This window comes from Poromitra crassiceps (genome assembly GCF_964638095.1).
Source record: "Poromitra crassiceps genome assembly, chromosome: 29".
NCBI lineage: Eukaryota > Metazoa > Chordata > Actinopteri > Beryciformes > Melamphaidae > Poromitra > Poromitra crassiceps.
Window position 1 is genome coordinate 15733334 of NC_139641.1, and position 13568 is coordinate 15746901.

Sequence of the window (13568 nt, forward strand, 5' to 3'; positions counted from 1 at the left end):
TTGTATTATAACCATTATAAGTTACGTATAAATGTTAAACACAGATGATGACTTTTCTTCCAGCTGTGGCAGACGTTGAGCGGCAGGATAGACCACAGCTTCGAGACTTCCTTCTCCAGAGTTCTGATGAGGAGGACTCAGATGTTTTTGGATTGCCTGATCCTCAGCTTGACTCAGAGGCAGAAGCCATGGCCTGTTACTACAAGAGCCAAAACAGCAGCCCACCACGGCCAGAAGAAACATCACACAGGTACCATACCGCCTTGTTTATGCAGACATCAGTCTTTCAAACTGAACAGCTATTGACACATAAAGTATGAAATGGGCAATGTAGTGTACAAAAAATAGCATTTCTATGAATTGTTCCCTCGGGTCAGGATGCAGTGATAATCAACCACTGATCATAGTAAAAAAAGGTAAAGGTAAAGTCCCAACGATTGTCACACACCTGAGTGTGCGAAATTTGTTCTCCGCATTTGACCCATCCCCTGGGGGAGCGGTGAGCAGCAGCAGTGCCGCGCTCGGGAATCACATGGTGATCTAACCCCCCAATTCCAACCCTTTGATGCTGAGTGCCAAGCAGGGAGGCAATGGGTCCCATTTTTATAGTCTGTGGTATGACTCGGCCGGGGATCGAACTCACAACCTCCCAGTCTCAGGGCGGACACTCAAACCACAAGGCCACTGAGCTGGTAGAATAGGTAGAATACTTGTTCCACGAAGAAGAAAGTAGAGCGGGCACATCCGCTCTGTAGGTCAGGTGCAGGGCAAATACAAACGATGAGTTTAACAAATAAAATCAAGTCAGCACACGATGGATATACTCCTGCTCAGTTTATTTCATTGGCGTTTGAATGTTATGGTCTCCAACAGACGGAAACTCGTTCTAAACAGGTCATCTGTGATTGGCCGAGCACTCCTTCAACTGCCTGATCTCAAAAGATTGTGTTGTTGCCAGAAAGTCTGGGTAAAACCAAAGACGACGGGATTCAAGCAAGACGGCCCCACTTCAACTCACTTCCTGTCATTTTGTCACGTGGGATTTGCTGCCCATGGTTTTCCACAGACACGCCCACTTAGGAGACTTTCGGCAGGTCTGAGTCAGAGCCGTATAATAGAAGAGTCCCGACATCTCCATTCACTCCAATGGACCAGTTTTTTTCCAGGAAGTAGAAAGTGGAACTCTTGAGTAAAAAAGCAGCACTGTCGAGTTGCAGCAAAATAGGCAGTTTGTGTTGTACTTTGAAAGGGTTTTTCATCCCTTGAGTCAAATTGTACATTATCAGCTTTATTTTAGCATGCAAAAGTAGCGCGAGACCCATTCCTGGCTGTTCATTGGCTAATGAGTCTCGCATTTTGGTCCTCCGCTGACGCCACTCTCTCTCTAGAGGACACTAGTCTGAGTCAAGGGTTGACCACGCCCATTTAGGAGACTTGATGCTACCATTTGTTAGAATTGGCGGAGCCTGCGGTGACCCATCTATAGTCATGTAATATCTATGGTAAAACCAAAACGCATCAAATCAGCCCATCACGCAGTTACAAAATTGGTAATCCCCAAGTTATGTGAGAATCCGAGTTCGAAACGAAGTAAAACATATATTACATCATTATTGTGAAGTTTATGTTTAAGTTTATTGTGAAGCTTTTATCAGACTGTTACTTTTTTCCTTTCAATATGTGCAGGAAAGCCCTTCAAATGTTGTATTACTGTCCCTGCCAAAGTCATTGCCAACATGCCAGGTCATTACTATTCCTTGCTCTGCATTTCTGTGGTTCTCGTTTGCGCTCATATTTTATTTCTTATTCTCCTGCAGGTCACCAGCCCCAGAGAACCAGATCCAATCCTGTTCACTCAGAGAAGGAAGTGGGAGCAGAGAGCCCATCGATTACTTCTCCAAGTATTTCGGTTGGGATACCTGGGTAGAAATTGCCCAATGCACGAATACGCTGTCCAACATGGCCGACCCTGTCACAGCCAAAGAGATCGCACAGTTTGTCGGCATCCACATTGCAATGGGGACTTTAAAGGTTAGTGTTCCCGTGTGATAAGATACGATTCTGTATCGATATTTTAGTTACAATACCAGTTTTGCTTTAATAATGGAAGAGATTCTCAAAGAACTAATGTTGTAAATTGTACAAGGAAACCTCTAACCTGGTGCATTATTAAAAAAATATTAATATTTACATTAAGAATTGACCATAAAGCAAGCAGTTACATCATGTCATTCTTTTTTTATTTAAACATGACCAACATAGTCATTCAACATCTTATCTTTCTTTACAGTCTTCTGTCTCTTTCTTTACAGTCTTCTGTGAGAAGCCACACAAATTTAGATTTCCACTATACAACAGAATCATTGAACAGCAGCATGTTGTAAACAGTGTTTCATAAAGTATAAATGCTTTGTAAATCAAATAAAATTTAATTAAATACAGCTCATGAACATTTCCAGTTCACAAACATTATAGTGCAAACAGATTTGAGGTCTGTACATCTGGCTCATGGTGCATGCACAATGCACATGTAGCCTACAGTATTTATGTTTTTGTTTCAACTACAAACATAAATAAACGCCAACTTGAAACTATGTTTTAACTACCACACACAGCCTATAATATTATAGCCTATGTTTATTTTAAAAATATGTAAAATGCATTTTAAAAGATCGATACTGGGATTTATGTATCGATACTTGTTCCTTCACATGAATATCGATTCAATATCGATATATCAATTTTTTTAACCCAGCCCTAGAAAAGAATGAAGCAAATTGATAGAATATTAACTAACAAATACCAGCCTGTATTTAATTTCTTGTATGCTATAATAATTCATTTGGTCTCTTGTGTCACTTTTCAGTTTCCCAGCCTGAAGCTCTACTGGCAGGACTTGACTAAGGTGCCCCTGGTGGCTGAAGCCATGCCGCTCTCCCGGTTCCTCCAGCTGTCTCGCAAGCTGAAGCTAGCTTCCCCTGCAAAGGATCCCGTCGACAATGTTGGGGAAGAAAGAAATGATTGCGACGTTCAAAATGCGCAGCAAGCTACAGCTCCAACTAATACTAGTGTGATGAGCAGTTTTACTAGTAGAAACAGTCTAGAGCAGAGGCACGGGGACAAGCCGAATGAGCTCAACTGTTCGGACACACAAACCGATCCCCTTTGGAGGGTTCAGCCGTTACTGTGCCGTTTCCACGCAGGGTGCCTGTTGCTGAGACGAGAGGGCGATTACGGAGTTGATCAGTATCGTCTTTCTTTGACGACTGGGAGGATGAGCGCTAACAAGCCGTCTCTCCACTGCACTACACTGATTGGGTTCGGCGGTCTGGTCCTCCATTTGGATCTTAAATTGGATCTCTCGGACAAAGAAGATGCCGTGGAGAAAATGGTCCCTAGAGGTAGTATGGTGTTTCTTTGCAAGCAGGAGCTCTCCACCCCTGCGATGCTAGAACGTCTATTAGTCGCAGGCGTTCACGGTGCCGGCAGGGTGGGAGGAGCGATGGGACAGATAGGAGATGAGTTCATCAGCTCAGACGGGAGGCTGATGTTGCGCCGGTCGCATGGCGGTTTCATACTTTCCACGGTGGGAAATGGCCAGAGAAACATGGCGTCTCTCACTGACAATTTCGAGAAAGCCCAGACGTCGGCTCGCCTCAACGGAGACTTACAAAAGCTTTACCGTATCCCGCACACCGCCTCGGCCCCGACGTGCTGGCCTCAAGCGGTGCTGTGGTACCTGACGGATCTGGCTCTGGTCAACTCGTGGCTCGTGTACAGACAGGATCATGGGCCAGCAGCGTCTGAAGAACCTGTCACCCTCATGGCCTTCAGGCTGGAGGTGTCTAAGGCTTTGATCCTGTCCAGCGGCTCGGACACCCAGGACTCGGTTCCTCCTCGACCCCCCGCACAGAAGGCTCACGCGGCAGCAGCAAGCGAAAGCCCCGCTCCTCCCAGCCTGTTGGAGGAAAGTCCTCTCCCGGACGCGGCCACGCGCTGCGACGGCTCTGGACACTGGCCAGAGCAGCTCGGGGTGGGAGAAGGAGGCAGGTGTCGTTTCGGGGGCTGTGAGAGGACATCTCGAGTGCTGTGCCTGAAGTGTTGTGTCTTCCTTTGCATCTCGCGCAACCACAACTGCTTCTTGAATTTCCATAATCAAGGGAGTTTAGGAAAAGATTAGTTTTCACTTAAGACTGAATAGTTTACTTATTTATTTATTCCTAAACATCTTGCTTTCTTTTTTTTCTAATATTTTTTTCCTGATTTTTATCCCCCATTAGTGCTAATTTATATTTATCCTGGTTGCTGCTCCACCCTCTGCCGATCTGGGGAGAGCCGAAAACTGGCTCCATGCTTCCTCCGAGACATGGGCAGTTAGCCAGCCGCTTCTTTTCACCTGATACGGGAAGCTTCACTGGTAGGACATAGCACGTGGGAGGTTCACGCTATTCCAACCAGTTCCCCTCCCTCCGAACAGGCACCCTAACAGCAACCAGGATATTGCATGTTTTGGTGAAGGGGGTTCCTATATGAAGGAAACCCCCGGGAGGCACGGGGAGAACATGCAAATTCCACACAGAGAGGCCCTTTTTGACGACGCCACACGGGCGGTGGGCACTCGAGGACATGCGGATGGGCACGCATTCCTTCAGCGTTCACAGTGTCCCAGGTGGGAATCGAACCCAGGACTTTTGAGCTGTGAGGCGACAGCGCTTACCACTGCACCACCGTACCCCCCCCAAACATCTTGCTTTCTGATTCAGAATGTAACTGTGATTTCAGATCAAACCAGATGCTCCACAACTGTATTATCCCCTCTGTCTCATAATTTTTCCATGATAGTGGCAGGCAGCCTCATTCTTTTCCAGGATTATTGTGCTGCAAGTTAAAAACTAAATGTTTTGTGATGTCACTTGTAAATTAATACTCTCCCTAATGTTTTTTTTTATCAAATTTGCCTTCAGAAGGACATGTGAATAGAATCATGGCTACACAATTTGTGCTGAAAAAAGAGGTCTGTGGGTTTTATTTGCGCCGAATTTTCGACATTCTTATTTATTTGACCTTCAGTTAGAAAAAAAATAAATTATGGATTTTAAAAACAAAACTTTGTTATTGACTTGCCTTTGCAACTTTTTTTCAAATTGTTATTTTATTTTATTTTTTATTTTTTTACTAGTAGAAGATGCATAACTCAGAGAGCTTTTCCTTAGCTAGTGGTGTGGAGAGGTCATGTGACCCTGGCCTGCAAAATAACTTACACTTTTTATGAATGGAGCAGTTAGATTGCTGAAGGATTTCTGAACTTGAAATCCTTGAACTTGCACATTAGGCTAGAGCAAAAACATGACAGACATTATGCACTTAGGAAAAACATCTTCAAATGTCACATAGGCTACTTGTGTGTGTGTGTGTGTGTGTGTGTGTGTGTGTGTGTGTGTGTGTGTGTGTGTGTGTGTGTGTGTGTGTGTGTGTGTGCGCGTGCGTGTAACCAAGAAAGAAAAGAAAAAATCAGGTATGGTGTTATTTTGTTGTGTTTATTTTAGTTCAATTCAGATCTGCAGCCTGTACTACGAAGCTAGTTTAATGCCTTATCCGAGTAAGTTTGAGTTTAAACCTGGTTTAGCCGTACTACAAAGCAAGTTAACTTTCAATCACCATGGCAACTGACGCTGCAAAGCTAACCTGGTCGCGACCAGGTTAGCTTCAGAGGATAAGATCAAAATCCATGACAGACCCATATAATCGGCTCTCTGGAGTCACTCACCGTTCATATAAGATCGCCATATGAAAAATAGATTGCAGTCAACTGAGAATATAACAAGAAAAACATTTGTGGCTCTGTAGGCTACATAATTAAATTAAGCCTACTTACCACTTTATGTCTTAACAGCTCAACGATGCTTGGAGAAATATGATCCCTATTAATCACCGCGGCGCATATCATGAATGGACCCTCAAATGGAGTGAGGGTGATATTCTCCTACATGCCAGAAAAGCCTATAGGCCTACATATAATATAGATATGGGATAATATGGATAGCCCCAATACTAAATATGCAGGCTATTCTTGCATCTTTCAGCTGGAACTGTGAAAGTGATAGAGATCATTATTCATTGAGCATGCGTTTCTAAATCTATGGTCTAAATAGGCTTACAGATTGTGGAAATGTATAGACTGAGATTACACATTACATTTGTTGCTGCTGTATCAATGTATGCAGCTGTATCAGACAGAAATCGCTGATCACAGTAAATCAAATGACTGATGTGAATACAAGCTGCTGCTTTAGACAGCCCTTCAGCAGACTATCCAACGCGGATTTTCATTCTGACATTAAATCGCGGATACATTAAATATCCGCTAAAACTCTGATCATGCACTGTGCTTTCATGGAACGAGGAAATGGGTGTGGAAATGGGTGTGGGCGTGGATCAACTCAGCTGTTCATAAGGTGATTGGCTAGCGCACCTCTTTCGCGTGGACGCGCGCCTGTGCACGAGCGAAAAACGTGCGCGTGCACAGGCAGATCCCAGGTCCACTTACCTAGTAAAAAACCAGCGTCGTAGTATCAGTTAACTAGATAGCTTTGATCCTGTTCAGTCAAACCAGATCAAAGGGACTTATCGCGGATCTGTTAAACTAGTTTCGTAGTACAGGGCTCAGTTCTTAGCCAAACAATCACTAAGAATCAAACAGGTAAACATAAACATTCCATTAAGTAAAGCTGAAGTCAAGACATTCATTAAATCATACGTGCAGTCAGTATGGCAGGAGAACTGGGATGGTCAAGAAACTGGTAGACATCTATATAACAGCCAGATTGCAGCCATGTACACCTTCATACAAAGGCAGGTTGGGGCTGGGAGGAGGGTGGGTTGGAAACGAAGGGAAGAAAGCATTATCACCCGTTTAAGAATAGGTCACACAGCTCTCAATCATACATTACATAAAATAGGCAAGCACCCTGATGGGAAATGTATACACTGTAGCGAACCAGAAACTGTTGAACATATACTTTTACACTGTAGGAAATACGATATAGAAAGGAATACTATGTTTCAGGCATTGAGAATGGCAAACATCGTTGCCAGGTTTATTAGGGAAAACAGCAGGTAGCATATATATGCATGTTATTAAGTTTCTTAAAGAAATTGGGGTAGACACAAGAATTTAAGAGTAGTTGTTTTGTTTTGTTTTGAATCCCCTGTTCCACAATCCAGTCCAGTTGGTGGCGGTAATGCACCTTTAAGTTGGTTGCCAACCGCCATAAAACACTAAAGAAGAAGAAGAAGAAGACTGCTTTCAAAAAAGCGCTTCGAGGTATGTGTCTATTGCTACTGGCTTCTTTCTTTATTATGCAAATAGCTTATGTATTGACGTAGATGGTATTGATTTATGGCAGATCTTGTGCAAGATCTAAACAATGAGTTTCCACTTAGCGCGTAAAAAAGCTAGAAAAGTATGCGATCCCTTTTAGAAGTGCGAATGGCAGCAGCCAGTATGATACGCTAGCTAGCTTAGCAGCAACTAGCTATCGTTAGCAGCAACTAGCTATCGTTAGCTTAGCTCGCTAGCCACATACTTTATGATTAGGTAGTTGCGCAGACGTGAAACAACTGGGTTGCGTTTACCTCCTTTCTGCATGATGCTTTTGGCGTCACCATCTAAACACATGATTTCATTGTAACAACTTCGCATTCCTGTCGCAGCTTCTCGTATGCTAACATTAGCAATTTAGCTTAGCGTGTCGCGGCCTTGTAAACGATAAGGTAACTTAATGAAACTTCACTGATTCATGTGGGGAGATGAGACAAAAACAACGTTACTTTGCGTGTTAAGGTGTAACTTCTGCAAGTTGCCCAAATCTAGTTAGTAGAGTTGGCTAGCTAACGTTATAACTAGTCATATTTTGGACGTAACGCTAGTTTGTTAGTTGATTGGTAATCTAACTTGCATTACGAGTACGCTAACGTCAACAACAAAGTTAACAGCTAACTTGGCTAACTTCCCAACAACAGCTATCCAAACAACTGCCCATTTGTTGTATTTGAAATGTAATGTTTTTTTCTTTTTTAATCTTTTGAACACAGATCCATTGTGAGTGCCTCTTCCAGTGTCCCAGGATGGACTCCACAGACCAGCATGAGAACCTGCAGTGTTTAAAGTGCTTCATCACGTTCTGCAGTGCCAAAGCCAAGGAAGGGCACATGAAAAAGAGCCACGGAGAAGAGTACAAGCAGCAGCTTCAGCAGGTAATCGTCACCATATCTGCTGTCTCTCATAACACTGGGCACACTGGAACCCCCTTTTGTTGTCCTTTACAAATTACGTGTGACCAATGACAACATGTGTTACTTCACATTTGGAGGAACTGTGAGAGAATGTCAACTCAACTGATTAACCAGCCAATCTTCCTCTTGATGGAAGTTGTTAAAACACTCCCTCGGGTTATCCAATCCATTCAGATGTGCAGTTATGTTTGAATATGAATATCCACTGTTGCAAAGAGGACCTGCCTCAGTAATGGCATAGGTTGAGGCCATGTCTCGTCATAGACGTGGCATGTTCTCCCCATGCCCCCCAGGTGGTTCCTCCGTACATAACCCCCCACCAAAAACATGCAGAACATCGTCATCCGACCAGTGACGACATCTGAAGTTGGTCCAATGATGGTCCCCGGGCGCTGGAAAGAAATAGCGACCACTGCTCCTGGCCTGCCCCCTGGAGGAAAGGACAAGCCTGGATGGGTCAAATGCAGAGGACATTATTTCACCGGCCACCGTCAGCATAAGTGTGTGTTGTGGCCGCATGCATGTGTTGTAGTGTGTTCGTGTGACAATAAAGACAGGCTTCCGTCTGAAATCGTGTTTTTTTATATAGTTTGATATTTGTCTCATCCGGTCTTTATTTTTCCTTCACAGCGAAATACCGTGTTCACCTGCTATGTGTGTGATCATTCTTTTCCATCATCTGAGGAACTGACGGAGCACCAGCTGACACACAGCAAGGAAGACAAGCCGGTCAAATGTGTGCACTGCAAGGAGAGCTTCAGAGTCTTCACTGAAGTGAGTGTTCGAGTACGCAATGATATACGAGTGTTGCCGTTCGAATCCAACTGGGCAATTTGCGTTCAAGTCTCTGCTCTGCACTCATTGTTAACCTGCTGAGTAGGGGTCGACCGATTATCGGTTTGGCCGATTATTATGGCCGATATTCAGCATTTTGCCGATTATCTGTATCAGCATTTTCATTGGCTGTTTGCCGATATAATACATTTATTAAAAAATGATTTACTTTCGCCATGAAGCGCTGCAGAAGCCTGTGTGTCTCTCTCTCTGCTGCAGCCCCTGTCTGCCCTGTGGCAATGTCCCGCCCACAGCGCTATCTGATTGGTTACATATTGAGCAATAGCCTATCAGAGGGCTCCTCAGAGATGAAATTTGAGACGCTGCCTGTGCCCCACAAAGCCCGTTGATAAGCGAGTGGACTCTGCCTGCAGCTGTGTGAGCGAGTGTGACTGCCTTCCCTAAACTTTCTCCAACAAACACGGACAGACACACACACAAACGCAGATTGTTCGCAAATGTTCGTTTGGTGTGTCATAGCAGTCCGTCCATGTCTGTCTGTGTCTGTCCGTGTTTGTTGGAGAAAGTCCGATACGATTGGTGTACCTTGTAAACTGGGGCAGGACACAAGATTTTAATTCCATAGCGTCCACGGTGTAGCGTCGCTCTTTTTTAATCAAATGGCCATGGTTGTCAAGCGCGAAGCTGTTTTATTAATCAATAGTCCTGTAGCGTCCCGAAAATATATATCTCCAATCCACTCGCATGTGTAACGCAGCGCAAGCAGGCTGCTGCAGGCACCACTTTTCAGAGCGGAGGAGGAAGAAGGAACCGAATAAAGTAGGATGAGACATTAGTACGTCAGCGGACTCGTTTGCAATAAAAAGGGAATCGAATAAACTAGGATGAGACATTGGTCAGCAGATGCCCGGATGAACCTGTTTGTGTTCTCCTTTGAGAGAGCCTGGTGCGAGGTTAGTGTCAAGTAGTGTAAGCTGAGGGAAACCCTCTTTATTATTTTGTTTCTGTGGTGAGCTGTTAGTTTGTTTAAAGTACACAGCTTTATCTTGATAATGTGCCACTAGTCTCCACTAGATTGAACAAACACACACACACACACACACTTTGTTCATATCAATATTAACACGTTCACTGCCAATGACGTGTTAACACGTTTTCAGAATCCAGCTGTTGACTGCCAACGACGTGTTAACACGTCAAAAAAATTTATTTATTTTTTTTGACGGTGGGGCGTTGATCAATCCCTTTTACGTCTCCTATACAATTATTGGAGGTATTGAATGTGTATAATCTATTTTACCGACCCACTAAGTGTTGACAGTGCTCCCCCCAGACGAGCGAAAGCAAAGAAAAAACAGCGGCGGGAGGAAGCCATTCTCAAGGAAATTGCTTGGCGATTTTACAGTCATCCAGACTTGCCCGAGCGGCCGCGCCAGCAGCAGCAGCACAGAGAGCGGAGAGCGATTTGCATAATAGATTATAGGTGAAACACACTTTGAAACACCGCAGAAAGGCCAGAATCAACATCTGCCCATCGCCCAAGCATTCCCCGGCCCATCTTGACTCGCACAAGGAGCGTGGCAGGCAAGCAGCAGCAGCAGCAGCAACGCGCTTGACACGCCCGCTGCAGAGCCAGGAGGAAGGAGGAGAAGACACACGGAGGGAGGAGTTTGAAGGGAGAGGGGTGTTTCCTGCTGTTATGGAGGAAATTACTGTTCAAAACTATTGTTTAGATGTCTGACGGTCTTACTGATGCCAAAAATGAATGGTTAAAGTGACTGTTCTATCGAATTTCACAAAAAGCCATTTATCTCAAAATAAATTTTCAGACGCTGAAACCATGCTGTACTCAATGGCTAATATCTACATAACTACTAACTCTACAAACTAACTATTTTAGACAGAGAAAGCACACATTCTATTAGTACTTTTGTGAACTTTGTGTTCACAAAGTCAAAGCAGAAAAGAATCCTCGGCTCTTGTAAAATGAGCCAGAATCCTCAAAAAAACCCTCTGGCAAAACCTACCTACAGTAAAAAAAAAAACGGCTGGCAGTGAATGTGTTAATAGAGTGAATATTTTCAAACAATATTGTAGTTGGATAAACTGAAGAAAATGAATTTCAACAACGGGTCGAGTTATTCTAAATTTTGACACCAAGATTTAAATTTTTACGGCAAACTTATATCGGTTCCAAAATATCGGTTATCGGTGTCTTTCATTGCCGATAATCGATATCGGCCCTGAAAAACCCATATCGGTCGACCCCTACTGCTGAGTGTTGCTCAGTGTTACGCTAAATCTGATTAAAACGTATGAAGTTACTGTTTTTATTGCTAACGCACGTACCAGTTTGGAGCAAATTGTGGAATATTACGTTTCACTTGTTTTCACAATAGGAGACTTAACAGGTTGAATGTAGTTGACTGATTACTGGGCTGTGCATCACCAAATGACAAACATGACATGCTATGCAAATTAGGTGCAGCATTATAGATCAATTTCTATATATTGACCAACTTTTTATTGTGAGTTGTGATTGTCCCACGATATTGTGGCCGTGTGCCACAGATGAGCCTATGTATGGGGAAACACTGAATACATAGTGTAACCATGCTACAGCTGCTTCAAATATTGCACACATTATAGGTTTTCTAAGCTGTAGCATTTTCTGCTTCTGTCCCTCTCAGCTCATGACCCATAGACGACAGGTGTGTCCAGAGAGGCCCTTTGCATGTAAAGATTGCAGTGAAGCCTTCCGGAGCGCCGCACTGCTGCGTACCCACCGCCTGGCCCAGCACCCTCGCCCTGTAGTCCCAGTAGTCGAGGCTGGAGAGCAGCCGGATGACGCCACCAAGACCCATCGCTGTAGTAAATGCGGTAAGGGCTTTGAGACCGAAGCACTGCTGCGTACCCACCGCCTGGCCCAGCACCCTCGCCCAGTATTCCCTACTGGCTACTGGCTGGAGGCTGGAGAGCAGCCGGACGACGCCACCAAGACTCAACGCTGGATGGTGACCTCCGTTACACACGGCTGTAGTAATGACAGCAATAAAGTCCCCGTGGCTTGTTCCTATCTCTACCGTCCACAGACGTGAAGGGAGCGAGACTGAGGATACGTCAGCAGCACAGGAGATGTGTGGATAGTTGGGAGAGACAGGTGAAACTTTCTGACAGCTCCTCACAGAAAAGTCTGTTCACCTCGTTCTTTTGTTTATTATTACAGGCATTAACGGCAGCATACAGACAACAACTGTGGGTTTTTTATTGCTGTCATCACTACCGCTATTTTGTAATGGAACAGAAACGACAATAAGGCCGTTACTATAGTTGTCAGCTGCAGGACGGTATGTCAACAATATGGTGCTGTCCGGGGTTAGCGAATAAGGTCTATAGACGGTTTTAACTTGACAACAAAAACATTCTAAATTGAACCCCCGCTCACTTCCTGTTGCAGTGTTTGCTATGGACATAAAAGAAAAAAAAACATTCAAGTGCAGGACTGACCATTCCGTGAAAACCGTCTATACAGCTGAGCGGCGAAAACAAAAGTAACAATGTCAAGTGAATATTTCTGCAGTTTGCCAAATGCTGAGAAAAAGGAAGTGCTGTGGGGTTGCACTCTGGTGAAAACCGTCTATAGGTAGAATACGGTACTTACAACCCCCCGCACAGAAGGCTCACGCAGCAGCAGCAAGTGAAAGCCCCGCTCCTCCCAGCCTGTTGGAGGAAAGTCCTCTCCCGGACGCGGCCACGCGCTGCGACGGCTCTGGACACTGGCCAGAGCAGCTCGGGGTGGGAGAAGGAGGCAGGTGTCGTTTCGGGGGCTGCGAGAGGACATCTCGAGTGCTGTGCCTAAAGTGTTGTGTCTTCCTTTGCATCTCGCGCAACCACAACTGCTTCTTGAATTTCCATAATCAAGGGAGTTTAGGAAAAGAGTAGTTTTCACTTAAGAGTGAAACAGTTGATTGATTGATTTATTCCTAAACATCTTGCTTTCTGATTCAGAATGTAACTGTGATTTCAGATCAAACCAGATGCTCTCCAACTGTATTATCCCCTCTGTCTCGTCATTTTTCCATGATAGTGGCAGGCAGCCTCATTCTTTTCCAGGATTATTGTGCCACAAGTTAAAAACTAAATGTTTTGTGATGTGACTTCATTTTCAACATTCTTATTTATTTGACCTTCATTTAGAAAAAAATAAATTATGGATTTTAAAAACAAAACTTTGTTATTGACTTGCCTTTGCAATTTTTTCTAATTGTTATTTTATTTTATATTTTTACAAGTAGAAGATGCATAACTCAGAGAACTTTTCCTGAGCCAGTGGTGTGGAGAGGTCATGTGACCCTGGCCTCTGATTACATAGCCTACTGAATGTGCAAAATAACATACTTTTTATGAATGGAGCAGTTAGATTTCTGAAGGATTTCTGAACTCGAAATCCTTGAGCATTTTAGGCTAGAGCAAAAACA

General features: G+C 44.1%; 1 protein-coding gene across 1 annotated transcript; it reads left to right on the forward strand.

Moving 5' to 3' along the window:
- Window positions 1-6785: 6785 nt before the first annotated feature.
- LOC310800098 (uncharacterized protein) lies at window positions 6786-13259 on the forward strand (the record flags this gene model as incomplete). The annotated part of the gene is made up of 4 exons (XM_083662675.1): window positions 6786-6800; window positions 8119-8256; window positions 8926-9069; window positions 11781-13259. 4 exons carry the CDS (start codon window positions 6786-6788, stop codon window positions 12186-12188), a joined length of 705 nt encoding a protein of 234 aa, XP_083518801.1. The 3' UTR covers window positions 12189-13259.
- Between the last annotated feature and the right edge of the window lie 309 nt (window positions 13260-13568).